General features: G+C 36.7%; 1 protein-coding gene, 1 long non-coding RNA gene, 1 other non-coding gene and 3 pseudogenes across 5 annotated transcripts; 3 read left to right on the forward strand and 3 right to left on the reverse strand.

The window, feature by feature from the left end:
• Positions 1-662: 662 nt before the first annotated feature.
• On the reverse strand, positions 663-3009 carry LOC142506215 (uncharacterized). 3 transcript variants are annotated; one of them, XR_012804543.1, is made up of 6 exons: positions 2860-3009; positions 2150-2275; positions 1977-2028; positions 1809-1884; positions 1288-1686; positions 663-1207 (listed from the first exon to the last, which is right to left on the reverse strand). It is a non-coding gene; the product is annotated as an uncharacterized LOC142506215 (long non-coding RNA). The 3 variants fall into 3 exon arrangements; XR_012804542.1 differs by having other exon boundaries at positions 1288-1696; XR_012804541.1 differs by having other exon boundaries at positions 1288-1884.
• An 810-nt stretch (positions 3010-3819) lies between these two features.
• On the forward strand, positions 3820-6658 carry LOC142505929 (cyclic dof factor 1-like; annotated as a pseudogene).
• An 825-nt stretch (positions 6659-7483) lies between these two features.
• Positions 7484-8035, forward strand: LOC142505993 (putative calcium-binding protein CML46). Its single transcript, XM_075619136.1, has one exon. It carries the CDS (start codon positions 7484-7486, stop codon positions 8033-8035), a length of 552 nt encoding a protein of 183 aa, XP_075475251.1.
• Positions 8036-9277: 1242 nt separating this feature from the next.
• Positions 9278-11569, forward strand: LOC142505785 (uncharacterized; annotated as a pseudogene).
• A 62-nt stretch (positions 11570-11631) lies between these two features.
• Positions 11632-11704, reverse strand: TRNAA-UGC (transfer RNA alanine (anticodon UGC)). Its single transcript has one exon. It is a non-coding gene; the product is annotated as a tRNA-Ala (tRNA).
• Positions 11705-11895: 191 nt separating this feature from the next.
• On the reverse strand, positions 11896-13775 carry LOC142505798 (pentatricopeptide repeat-containing protein At5g15340, mitochondrial-like; annotated as a pseudogene).
• Positions 13776-14263: the final 488 nt, after the last annotated feature.

Raw genomic sequence — 14263 nt, forward strand, 5'->3', positions numbered from 1 at the left:
TTGATGAGACAACGGGGCAACGCTGGAAGTCCGAGAGTTGTTCGCCGATTATCATTAGAAGGGTTTCTTTCTCCTCCGCATCGCCATCCTCGCAGAGTATTTCGAGTATAATGAAAGCTCCGGTTCATCCGCCATATTCAGAGCTTGTTTTGCATGGAATAAACTGAAAATCACGTCGATTCCGTTTATATAAATTTTGGGTGTCCGAATCTTTTACGGAACTATTTCAGAGTCCAAAGCGTCACCACTTTATTTTTTTATTGATTATTATTGTAACGGACGTCGAAAAATATTCAAAAGAAAACAAATACACAAAAAAAAAACATTTTATCATCATTTAAATGCGAAAATCCCACGAAAAAGTTAATAATTTTTCCCCTCAAATTAAATCTTTTCGAATAGAAAGTTATGTTAGGGTACGTATAGTCTTCATATATACTAAATTTTTTACGGTAATATTTAGCAAAATAGAGTTTCCTTTTTATAATGGCTAATACACAATGATTAGCAAAAAATATTTAGCATTTGATATATAAAATTCATTGTATAATTAATTAGAAATGTATATTTGCACATCTAAGATCATAAAGCAATTTTTATAATCCCTAATTTATTGACATGCATAAATATTAGGTTGGGTCTTTTGACTATCAAGGAGGAAATGAGAGAAGAACAATGAGTAGATAAAAAGCTCCAGCCGGTTTTCATGATAAGCCAAAATATTAAAGGAAACAAGAAAAGAATATGAGTAATGAAATTCGAAATAAGGCATAAGAAGACCTCTTCTCCATCTATCCCAACTTGCGTGAAACATGTATTCCTTTTGCATACGAATCTTTGAACCGCAGCTATTCCTTTGTCATCGAGTCTTCAACTCGAGTTTTTGTGCAACCAAGTGAATATCATTACGTTCATCTCGCAGAATGGCAAGACAAAAGCCTTGCAAAATCCTTCTACAGGGAGCCTTCAACGGCATCAAGAGCTTTTGTTCACCCAACTGAATTCTTTGTGTTTATCCATTTCATTGAAAGCGTATCTAGCTTTCAAGAGCTGATTCCGCCCCAATATGACCGACTTATAAAAAAAATGTGCCCCCTCTTAGGATTTGCCGTACACATAGAAGCGCTTGCATGCCCCTCAGAAAAGTCTATTTCCATCTGTAAGTTGACGCAGGACTTTTTCTTTGAGCAGGGTTGATTCTTCAATGCTGTTGCATCCCATATGTTAGGAAGGGGAACTTCAATTCATGTTCTGTCAAGTTTAAGGCTAAGTAAAGTGCCAAAATACCTGCGAGAAAGTCTTCACTTGGTTGGGGTTCTAAGCCACCACAATCCAAGGATACTTTTGGAATTTCAACCGATCCCGTTATCCTGAATGACAAATATTTTTCCAGCCAAGGAAGGGAAACACAACTAAGAACCAAAATTTAGGTCATAGTGAGTGAGATTCAATGAACATTTGTATGATTGTCCCGAAGAATGTACAATATTCACATCCACGAATGTTATGACTAAACAAATTCGTAGAGCATGGATGACAGTAAAAAGGTTAATGATATAGAGCCACGATTTTTTCCTAAAATAAATGCTAGAAGCTCGATTGCAAGAAATCACCTCAATGAAATTGCACCATTGATCCAGAAGTCAAAACCTTCCAGCTAAAACTAATCGCCAAGCCATAACAGCTCTGCTCACAGCTAAAAGATGATTTTAGTATAATGTGGTGGTTACTTAGAAATATAATAGAAAAATAAGCCTTGTGGCAGAGATATTAATTTGCCACAAAATGTTACAAAGAGATAAACTTACTGATGTTCTTCTGACCATTTTCTCAACAAATGAAGAAAACAAAGTTATAGAAGCGTGAGGACTCCGAGAAATCTGCCTGTTGAAATGAAGCAGGATAAATCTTGAAAAGATTAGATTCACAGGATCTAGATTCCAGCCAGTAGAAGTAAACAGTAGATAATATCTAACCATCAAGCCTATTCTCAACATCAGCTCGAGAAATTCCTCAAGAATAGTAACTCTGTAACAAGTGATCGATAATTTAGTCAACACCAACCCAGTATTAACTGCTTTTCCCGGGAGTAGATAACCAATGCATGTATTTTCATCAATTTAACGACTCAAAAGTTTCAGATAGATACCTAGTATTCAATGGAATCCACCACTTCCAATAACTGTGATAGTGCCGCTCTGGTGAATCTCAGTTTCTGAGACTCTTCATCTGGCATACAACAGTCACCAACTGCAGCAGGCATCCAATGTGATATCTGCGGAATATTCCAATTATTTACAATACATATAAGGGGAATTATATGTAAATACAACAGAAACGGGAAAGATTGGCTTCTAAACAGAATCTTTTAAACAACTCATGGATCGTCTATGGGTTGCACTCCGTGAAAATTTAGACAAAGATTTCAAGAAAACTCCATTAAGTTCATTATTAATCGGATGGCAACATATAATAGATAAACCAAATGATTGCGTAATTTATCTGTATTGAGAGTAGGATGTCAAATTAGCTGCCACTTCATATACTCGGAACATTGGTTACCCTGCGGTTCTACTTCTAAAAATATACTCGTGTTCTTCTCAAAATAAAACAGATTGCAACGCAGACACTGAGCAGATCAAAAAATTAAACATCCCGATGATATAAATTAAAACGACAAAAAAGATAGGACTAATCGAATGATGGCAAAAAATCGTAATCCACGAGGATTTACAAGTTTTCTTGATCGTTGATACACAAACACACAAGAATTAAAGAACCGACTTTTAAAGATTTCAGATACAAATCGATCAACATAAATACCCAATAACAGAAACGCGAAGGGAATAGATTAAGTACCGCAATAATGGCGGTAGATTTCAAAGATGTCGGAAGAAGTTGGAAAGATGGAGTCCATGGAAATTGGGGATGTTTTGGGTTCGTGGAGGAGCAGAACCTAATTCAAATCCAACGGTTCTACGGGGACGGCAGCGGCAGCGGCAGCGGCAGCGGGCAGCGACGCAAACTAATCATTCAAGAACATATTAAAAAAAACCATTATTTATTATATACTAAAATTTGTTTTGGTAAATGAACTAATAAGTCATTTTTACATGATATATGATTTTTATGTTGAACATTTTTCTAAATTTCAATATGTCGATATTTGATTTTGAAAAACTAAAATGATTATTATTTTTATTCGATTGTATGATAAACTATACATCAACACTCTAATTAAAGATATTTATTTATTATTTTTTATAAATATGATAAAAAATAATTGTATATTTGAGTTGATAATTATTTATCATAATATATATTTTTTAAATTAACGGGTATGGATTTAATTTGATGGTAAATATATTTCAAGTTAGTGATATATAGCATTAAGGTAAAAATTTGTGTGACACGGTCTCATGAGTCGTATTTATGAGACGGATCTCTTATTTGGGTCATCCATGAAAAAATATTATTTTTTATGCTAAGAGTATTACTTTTTATTGTGAATATCGGTATGGTTGACCCGTCTCACAGATTAAAATTCGTGAAGACGGTCTCACATGAGACCCACTCTTAGCATTAAAGGCGTCAAAGGATAATGATTTAAGATAAATAGTCTATGTTTTATTAGGAAAAATATTCATCCTAGTTTGGTAGAGTTATTATGTATATATATTAAAAGATATTTGTTTACTATAATTTAATTTTTCTTATATATAAAAAGCGCATTTCTATCAACAAAAAGAAAACGCATTTGCTCAGTTAAGATAAGAAAAAAGTTTGGGTATACTTTTTTCAGAAAAAGTGGGCGAAGAATTTTGGGGGAGCAGAAAGGGAAGTCGGAAAAAGGACAGTGAAAGTGAAAGTGTAAGTGTCGGTTTATAGGAAAGAAAAGGAAGAAGACAGAGATGTGCGGGCCACAGAGAACTTGTGGCTGAGAATTCGCTTTTCTTGCTGACATGGCTCGACACCTCGGCTCTCTACCTTAATCTTTTTCACTTGCACGTTGTATTGAACGACACAGAGCCCCAAAAGTTCCTGACCCCAAAAAGAGAGAAAAAAACGTACACAAAATCACACACGCGGGGGTTTTCGAATCATGGGTTTTGTGTCTATTTTAATCTGTTTCTGAATTATCTACTCTGGAGTTCCAGATAAAGAGAGAGAGAAAAGGAAGAAAAAAATGTCTATGGTTAAAGACCCCAGGATAAAGCTCTTTGGGAAGACTATCGATTTGCAAGAAGCTGCTGGGGAGGCGGTGGAGACGGTGGCGGTGCCCCCGCGATCCATGCCAGGTGGAGGGACCTCAGCTTTGTCTTGTGATGCCGGTGATTTGGATAACATAATCCAAGATACCCCGTGTTCGTCAGATTCTATACTTGAAAATGGGAGGTTCGAAAGAGATACAGAGGAGCAAGAATCTCGCAAGGTAAGAATTTCTGGATTAACTTTTCTATTGAACTGTAACCCATTAGTCTATACCGTCTAAACTATCGAGGGTCGATCTTGGTTTTGACCGATTTCTAGGTTTTGTGGACCTGGAGAATTTGCTTCGGCTTATTGTTTCGATTTATGGTTCAAGAATTATGTTTTCTGGATGGCAAGAAATATGTATATTTGTGATTGAATAACGTCGAATGAATGTTCAGCGTTTGAGCTAGGCTGCTTAATTGGTTTCACTTTGGTTTTTCAAGATCGGAACTTCATAAATGTATCATGTATGTGCTTCTTGTAAGAACTCTTTAAGTTCTGTTATTGACAAATGTAATATGCAGCGCGACTCAGTGATATGCAATTTCTCTTTAAAATGATGATGCAAATTTGACTTCGTTTGCTTTTGCTTTCTAGCAAATCTAGTTTCATCTATATAGTTTACCTCTTGTGTGTGAGGTTGCTGTTTTCTTCTAGGATTACAGGGTTTACTTGGTAACATTTTTGATTTACTTTCTATTTTGGTAGCTTTATTTTGGTTATTTTCTTGCAATATTGACCGCCTATCCTCATGGACATTCTTTCTATACGAGTGCAGAGGCTATCATGTCCAAACCAAGACGATGCCATAGAGGAAGAGCATAACCAACCTTCAACGCTGGAGGAATCAAAAGATTGTAACTCAACTCCCCCAATAAATGAGGGTTCACATGAGGATACTGGAACAGAAAAAATCTTGAAAACCGAGGATGACCAAGGTGAGATGAGCAACTCGCACGAGAAAACCTTGAAGAAGCCAGACAAGATACTTCTCTGCCCACGTTGTAATAGCATGGACACAAAGTTCTGTTATTTTAACAATTACAACGTTAATCAGCCCCGACATTTCTGCAAGAACTGCCAGAGATACTGGACCGCTGGTGGGACGATGAGGAATGTACTTATAGGCGCTGGTCGTCGAAAAAACAAGAATGTTGTTTCTCAATTTCGTCATTTAACTGTCCAAGAAGCTCTTCAGAGTGCCAGAGTTGAGCTTCCAAATGGGATTCACCATCCATCTTTGAACCCTAATGGCACTGTCCTCGCTTTCAACTCAGATACACCCGTCTGTGAATCAATGGCATCGGTTTTAAACATCACCAATAAAACGGTTATAAACGGATCAAGAAGCGGGTTTCACAAACCGGAAGAACTACAAAGTTCAGCTTCTCATGGAATTTTATCCAATAGTGAGGATAATTCTGCCGGAACTTTTGCAAGTTTAAACAACGGGGTGAGCAAAAACATATTTCCTGAGGTATTAATGCCGAATTGCCACGTGGTTCATCAGTTGCCTTGCTATCCTGAAGCCCCTTGGCCTTATCCTTGGTAGCTCAGTTCCATGGAGCACTTCTTTGTCTCCACCTACTTTTGGCGCTGCTACCTCTCCTCTGCCGTTTTGTACTACACTACAACCATATTGGGGCTGTGCTGTACCCGGCACTTGGAACATCCCTTGGGTAATAACACCCGCTGCTTCGCAAAACCAGACACTGCCAAGTTCGGGTCCTCTTTCTCCAACTCTAGGGAAGCATGCAAGGGATGACAGTAACATTTTGAAACCAGCCAATGAGAGGTCCGAGCGGGGATCCTCAAAAGATGGTGACTCTGAGAAGAATCTTTGGGTGCCAAAAACGCTACGTATTGATGATATGGGAGAAGCAGCTAAGAGTTCCATGTGGGAAACATTGGGTATAAAGATTGACGGAGCAGATTCTATCAGTGGACGTGGCCTTTTCAAGGCATTCCAGTGCCTATCCAATGGTGTTGAGAAACCTCACATATCGGAAACCTCCAGAGTGTTACAAGCCAACCCAGCAGCGCTGTCTAGGTCCTCAAGCTTTCATGAGAGATCTTAAGCTGATGACATGCACGCCAACTCTATTTTCCATAAGTTTATACCAAACCGATGTGTCGATGACACCTCTAGAATAATCAATTCCCAAAAAAACGAACCAATCCGGTGGACGATTTGGATGCAAGAATTCGTGGAATTTCTGGTGGCATTGCTGCCATTTGATGTAAGACAACAGGTTGTTTATGGGTTTTTGTTCAAGTACATATAATTTTATGTATGAAGAAATATAGATAGGTAGAAGGGTAGGTTTCAATTGTAACAAAATAAGTGGGGAGTACTGTGAGTTTTCCCCGTAATGCCTCTCATCATATGATCTAGCTTTCCTTAGTTCTCTCTTTTTTCTAATGTTGAATCTTTGTTTTAGGCATTTTATTATTACACAAAACTATGGCTTGTGAATCTTGTGTTACATATATTGATGAACTCTAAGGATTGAGTGCATTGGTTCCGAATACAATTGATTCATATCGAATTGCTTGGATGCAGTGAAGTTCTGTATGGTGGTTGTTCGAGAATCAGTTAGTTTCAAATAATATAATATATTTTACATGAACCATACAAGAAAACAATGGCACTTGACATATTAAGATAATTTTCTGAGAATTCCCTAACCAACCAAAAAACAAAGAAATATATTGTTTCGAGTTGACTTGCCTGCCTCTTCTGAATTCGTAATTTAGACGAAAAGGGAAGAATCACGGAAATGAAGTTGGGTTACCGGAGAAAGTTAATGGAAATTAGTATTCTTTACGAGCGTAGTCTGTCGTCAAGGAAACCTCCCCGCAACATATTATTCGAAATAAATGGAGTTGTTTATACTCATTATACAAATTGATTTCAACGTAATCTAGTCAATACTTTATAATAAAAATATAGTTTATTTCAACTATCAGTCAAAGGTATTGATCAACGCTTCCGTAAGTAATAATAATTCACCAAACCAGCACCACAATTGCACGTTCCTTTTCTTCGAAATCCCACCAAAATTTCAACATCAAATATCAGCCGTGCCATCGTATAAATACACATAGCCTCCAGCTCCAAAATCGCCACCACCAAGAACTCTATCCTTCGCCACTTCTTCCGACAAGTTTTCCACGCGCACCTGATCACTTGGCTCGAACCCTTTGATTACATCGTGATCAAATCCGAATGGAGAATATATCACTAAATCCAATCCTACGATTCATCGAAATCATCCTTAACAAGAAGAGAATCTACAGTAGCTTTCTCTCGAGATTCCAGTCCTCAATCCAATCCCGCTTGACAGCCAAATGCAACACTTCAAGAATCCTATCTGAGAAAAAGATTAATGATTTTGATCCATCCACTTATAAGTGCAAAAGGGTTGTTGAAACTTTGTCATCCAAGGACATGGAGATGGTCTTGAAAAGATTAGGATTGCATCACACTTCAAACGGAGGGAATTTTCCATCACGGTTGGACGAGAACGACGTTTTCGCCCTCTTCGAATCGAGAAGTCCTCGTTTGGATGAAGTTAAGGAGGCTTTTGATGTGTTTGATAAGAACAAAGATGGGTTTATTGAGGCATGGGAACTGTGGAAGGTTTTGTGCGATTTGGGATTGGATGAAGGATCCAAAATGGAGGATTGTAGGAGGATGATTGGTGCTTTTGATGAAAATGGAGATGGCATGATAGATTTTGATGAATTTGTCAAGTTTATGGAGAATAGTTCATTGTAATCATATATATTCGATCATGTTTTTAAGACGAAAATCGTAAAAAAATTCAAATTTCCCTTGTAATGAAAATATATCCTCGTTGTCATGATCATACATTATATTTTTTAGGGGAGTGTCATTTATTCTACTATTTGACAATATTATACTTATTATTTTCTTATTATTCATTAACATATAAAGCAGTCGATGACCTTCCAAACTTATACTTTTGTCTTTTTTTTATTAAATTTGTCATGGTTAAATCATTTAAACAAATATTGAATACATAATCAAAAAATAAAATGTTTTGTACTTCGAGTGCAAAAATTTTAATATATTTTATATATTATCTCGAATGTTACAAAATTTTAGAAGATAAATCACTAGTGAAAATTTATTTAATTTTTTTTATTTTGAGGTTGATAGATTTTTTAATATGGTCGATTCGATAAAAGTGTCGAGAAAATGTGATGTATTTCAAAAAATAAAAATATAGTTATTTCGTGATTTTTAATTTTTTTCATTTCATTTTGTTTTGAAACTTGATTGTAAATCAAAGTTCGTATCCGTGAATAATTGGACTATAACATCTAAGTGAATGTTAATTTTTAAAAATAAAAACAATACAAATAATAAATTTAATTTATATTTTAGATTTGCTGTATAGATATGATATCATCTTTCTAATCCTAATAAGCGTTGCAATTTTTTTTTTATTTTGAGACATTATTTTCCAACATCTTTGAAGGAACAACTTAAATTATCATTATTTAATTTAGAATGATGAATAACCTATAATATAAGGTAATATAGACCAGTTTTAAGTTAGTAATATTTATCATTTGTCTTTGAAAGAATAAATATATTGAAATAACATATTTTTCGTGGAATATATAAATATAGTGGGACATAAAATAAATGGAAGATTCGTAAACTTAACGTTATACTTTTTTTTTTTTTTTTATGATTGTAAAATGTGTGTGTGTGTCCAAACCTGTTTAAATATATTGAAAGAATACAAAATGTAACTTTGACAATTATAATATTTTTTTAGACTTAATTTATGAAAAATGTAATACAGGCGGAATTTTTTTTCCAGAATACAAAAAGTTTGTTTTTTTAAAAGAAAAAACTTTCTTTTTTCTATAAACAAAAATTATTTTACCCGTTTTTTGTGTTTTTTTTTAAAAAATCTAAATAATGATAATGATAATAAAAGTATGGGTAGGTATCTAGAAAATCTCTAACCATTTGTTGTAACTCGCATCTTGGATATGGTTTGTCCTCTTCAGTTCCATGGATGCTGATGCAATTGCATCATCTTTTTGTCACCTCAAAATGAGCGAAGTCACGGCTGTGCCGTCGTTTCGGGGCTCCATTTTCCTCTCTGGAGCCGCGCATTTCAAGGGAAATCAACTGCGGGAAATTAGTGCAGAACGGCAGTGCAATATTTTGAGGAAGAAAATAAAGTTAAGGCTACTGAAAATAGAAGCACAGGTGGCAAGTCCTTCCACTTATTCTTCAAGAATCTTCACTGACATTCCTCTTTATGAACTCCCTGGGGTAATTGTTAAATTTGATGCTGCCTCTGGTTTCTTGGTACTTTGAAACTCGTATATTAATTGCCTTGAACATGGATTGGGTAGGCTTCATTTGATCAGTATTTGGAGGATAAACCCAGGGTTTTTACAGCGATCTTTCCTGATAAACAAAGGAGCCAACAGCTCAATGAGGTAAAATTTCTTAGTTGTTTGGGGCAATTTTTTAAATTTTATGTCTTCTCATGAATATTTGCCTGCAAAATCTTGAATCATGGCGGACTCAAAAAAACTCGAGGTAAATTACTGTGTTGAGAGGGGCCGAAAACCACGAGTTTAAAATTTTGGCCTAAAGATTTGAAGTTATTTCCTCTGAGGGTGCAACCTAACGATAGCCTTCGACTCTGGCAAATTTTGCAGCTTGAGCGTGAGCTCGAACCATTGATTATTGAGCTCTAGATTGAAGCCAAATCGTGTTTGGACTTTCAGGATCAGTTCTTGCACCAGGCGGTGTAATCTGGTTCTTTGTGCCTTGATATGCTGTTTATGACCTTAATTAATGAATCAGTGTTGACCCTTGGTAGTAATGCTTTCATACGTTGCAAGCTTAGGAAATTTTTTGTTGACTATATATTTCAAGATTGGGGAACTATTTCAAGCTGACAGATGGCCAGTACTATCACGCTTCTTGCCATCCTGCTCGCGTTGGAGCTACATTTGAATTTTAGTGTCACACAGGGTGTGAGTGTGTAACCGATACCGTGCGCCGCGTGCACCGTTGTTTAATATCTGTACTCACTATAAAAAAACGATTAACTAGGTTGCTAGAAGAGTCTAGTTCACACCCTTTTAAAAACCCATTTATATTGCAATCAACAAGTTCCTTCAAACGTGACTTGTGAGTTTCTAAACTTGTTTGATAAACTTTGAGCTATGGGAAAAACCAAGTTGGCAGGACTTAGACCCAAAAAAACATTTCCTTAGCATATATCAACGTTGGCAGGAGTTAGATCCGAAAACATATTTCCCTAGCATGTATCAATGTTCCTAGTAGATTTGGAGTAATGGAAATTTTAGATTCATAGCATCTCTGATCAACTCTGCTCTTTGGCTCATGGATATATAATAGTATGTTTGTTTCGGTTGCTTGGCAATTGCACGCAGGATGAATGGAAAGTTATATGCTGCCAATAGATTTCTTGTTTCTCACCGTATATCCAGTAGTGGACATGAGGATAAGATGTAAATCTAGCGGAATAGGATACCCTCCAACAGTCCCTCAGGAAGTTTCAAAGGTTCTCGAGCTTGAGATCGTAAGCACGTTTGTCCAACACCATCACTTAATATAATTAAAGGTCTTGCTCCAGATTTTTTGTATAATACAGGTTATTTACTTGCAGGTTAGATGGGAGCTTCAAGGGTTAGATGATACGCTCAAGCCATCTCAGTTTTCGCTTGGTGTAAATGGGGCTTTATATTCGGAGAGGCATGGGCCAAGAACCAGACTGAAAGGCCAACTACAGATGAGCATAAGCTTTGTTCTTCCCGCTGTTCTTGGTTTAGTACCCGAAAATATTCGACGAGAAGTTGCAGAATCGGTCAGACACTTAGACCATCCACATTCCAGGAACATTTTTCTTTCCCTTTCTCTTACCTTCTTGTTCTCAGTTGTTGGTTTTTCGTCGTCTAGGTTCTGAAGAATCTAGTGGAAAACATGAAGCATAAAGTAAATGGCAGTTTGATCACGGACTATAGCAATTTCAAGAGAGAAAGACCAAAGGCTTTATTAGCTGAAAGCTGAAAACTTGGCTGTTGCCTGTTTGTAAATGAAGTATTCTTTTTTCTCCCGGCACCATTTTTAGTTTCCGAAGCGAATTGAAGAGTCTGATTGTTCGTTCCATAGCACAGTTTGTCGAGGTTGAGGCACATATATATTGTAATTCGAGCATATTTTGTACCGAGCCAAGGGAAAAAGTGTCGTCAAAGTATAAATAAAATTATGTCAGTTGTATTTTTTAGTTGTTCGACGGACAAACCGATAATTTTTAAAAAGATAAGTTAATTAAGGAAAAACAATAATGGAGATGCGGGGGATCGAACCCCGTGCCTCTCGCATGCAAAGCGAGCGCTCTACCATTTGAGCTACATCCCCTGGGTGCTATAGTTTCATGTTGTATATTATAAATATAAATATTTTGTTTATTTTTTCTCGTTTTTATAGTATTTTCACTCCATCTCGTACAATCAACTCTTCTCCGGGATTCAGATAACATGGACATTCGTCCAACTCAAATTCACGATTTTATGCACAATCTTCTTTAGAAAATGCACGCTACTGCTCCCACAGCAATGTGATAAGTATTATCGTAGACATTTACAGGCAAGATATCAATTCATTCCCCTGCCGACAGCAGCAAAAAGTGTACAAATAAGAAGTCATCAAATTACACACTATGTTGAAATTTCAGGACTAATTGATCATCAATCACCAGTAATCAGCACAAGAACATGAACCAACCTTGAAATAGTGAAAACGATTGCGATCTCTAATAACAATTTCCCAGCCATATATTTTGGATGCAATCTTCGTTGCTGAATAACAATCTGGGCACGTTCTCAAATTCTTGAAAATATAAGGAGACGAACCAACTTTAGTGCTCATGAGACCGAATCAGACGGCCAATTTCTCACTTTGGAACTGTAACGCTCGCTCTTTTCCCTCCTGCTCATAGGTATAACCCACCCAAATGTCACAAGCCGAGAAGATCTGGGAGTTAGAGTTCGGTACATCACCAGATAATCTCAATCTTTTGATCATCTCATCCAACTTTAAGTATATTTCTTTGATCTGCGAATGTGCCTTGTCCCCTGAAGTGAAACGATGAACTTCGCCGTTGATTTACATTGAACTAACTCCAGGAACCTCTGTGATTCCCCTGTCTCTAAAAACCCTTAGAAAAGAATCAGCTTTTTCGAGCTTACCTGATAAAGCATACATATTAGACAGCAAGATACGATATTCAGTGTTGTGTGGGTACAACTGAACTAGTTCTCGTAAAAGGTGTTCCCCAGCTCTCGCTTCCTGTGAACACCGCATGCACCTAACAAAGACCCCAAAACAACCACATTTGGGCTCCTCAGCATACTCCGGATCCCAGCCTCTGCTTCTTCCGAGTGGTCCTGCTCGACCTAAAAGATCCACCTTACAGGCTTAATTTTCCGTGGAACGACTAATACCGTACACATGTTCAACGCCGTAAAAATTTTTCCTGCCCTGATCGACTAAACCAGAGTGGCTACAAACAAGAACTCAGCACTGAAGGTTATGTCATCTGGTTTGACCTCTTCTAACATCTGATTGAACATATACAAGACAGCTGCCCCTTTCCCATGCATGGTTAGCCCACTAAGCATAACATTCCATGACACCACAGTCCTCGAATGCATTCAAAAATCCGTATTGCCATAATAGTACGACCACATTTTGCATACAGATGGAGCAAACCCGTGCCCAACAAAACATCAATTACTGGACCAGCAATGGTTTTGATAGCAAGTATATGTAGCCATTTACCCATCACAACATTCCCCAACTGTGTACAAGCTGACAACAACGAGCGAAGGGCAGCAAAATTTAACTTCAGTTCATGACTGAACAACATTTCACTCAGAAGCCTAAAAGCTTCCTCAGTGTAGCAATTTTCTGACATATGCAGCAGTCATCATAGTCCATGCGATCTCATTTTTCTCAGGTATTTCATCAAAGAAATTCCTACCTTCTTCAAACCAACCCATTTCACCACACCGCCCAGAAGTACAGTAGAGGAAACAACATGTTTCCCACCTTTGCGCAGTGCTGAACATTGAAACCAACGTGATTTCATCGATCAAAATCATTTCACTTTGCATTGCAAGATGACGAACAAATTGAGAGCATCCAGGTGGGACCCAACAAGCAAATAACAGCTTATGAGCGTTGTCCAGTCGACGGTGCCTTTGAGTTAATGGAATATCGTCGAACAATTTGCGTGCTGACAACAAGTCGCCGCACGCAGCGTACATGTGGAGAATAACGTTGGGGAGGAAGGTGTTTGGGAGAGAGAGGCCGGTTGTTATGATGGCGCCATGTATCTTCAGGCTCTCGTCGAGCCGTGATTATCGAGCGCATGACCAGAGAAGGTCACGGTGATGTCGAGCTACCGATCATATTGTTCCCGCGGCAGACCATCTCATAAGGAACGAGTTCGAGTCCACCTGAAGGGTTGCAAAGTTTGGTTAATATAAATATCTAGTACTGTTATAAATTACATGAATTTGAATTATGAGCTTACGTTTTTACCCTTTTATTTATTTCATAATTTGTCATGTTATTTGCTTCTTTAAATAATTTTATATGTTAATTAATAGTATACTTAACTCTCATTTGTGAGTTTTATTTTTTACCCTTGTTTTATATTTTGTCATATTCATAGGGTTCTTTAAGTCATTTTTCATATTAGTTTAATATGATAATTAATAGTATACTTAACTCAATCAAATTAATTATTATTTTCATTTTACTTATAAATTTTTCATAATGTTATACATTTTCATTTTACTTATAAATTTATCATAATGTTGTACATTTCAAAAAATTGTTAATATTACTAACATCTATTTTATTTTATTTTAGAGTTTTCTTTTTATCATTTCATTTGTTTTTTCATGTTAG

Source organism: Primulina tabacum, chromosome 10 (genome assembly GCF_025594145.1).
Source record: "Primulina tabacum isolate GXHZ01 chromosome 10, ASM2559414v2, whole genome shotgun sequence".
Classification (NCBI taxonomy): domain Eukaryota; kingdom Viridiplantae; phylum Streptophyta; class Magnoliopsida; order Lamiales; family Gesneriaceae; genus Primulina; species Primulina tabacum.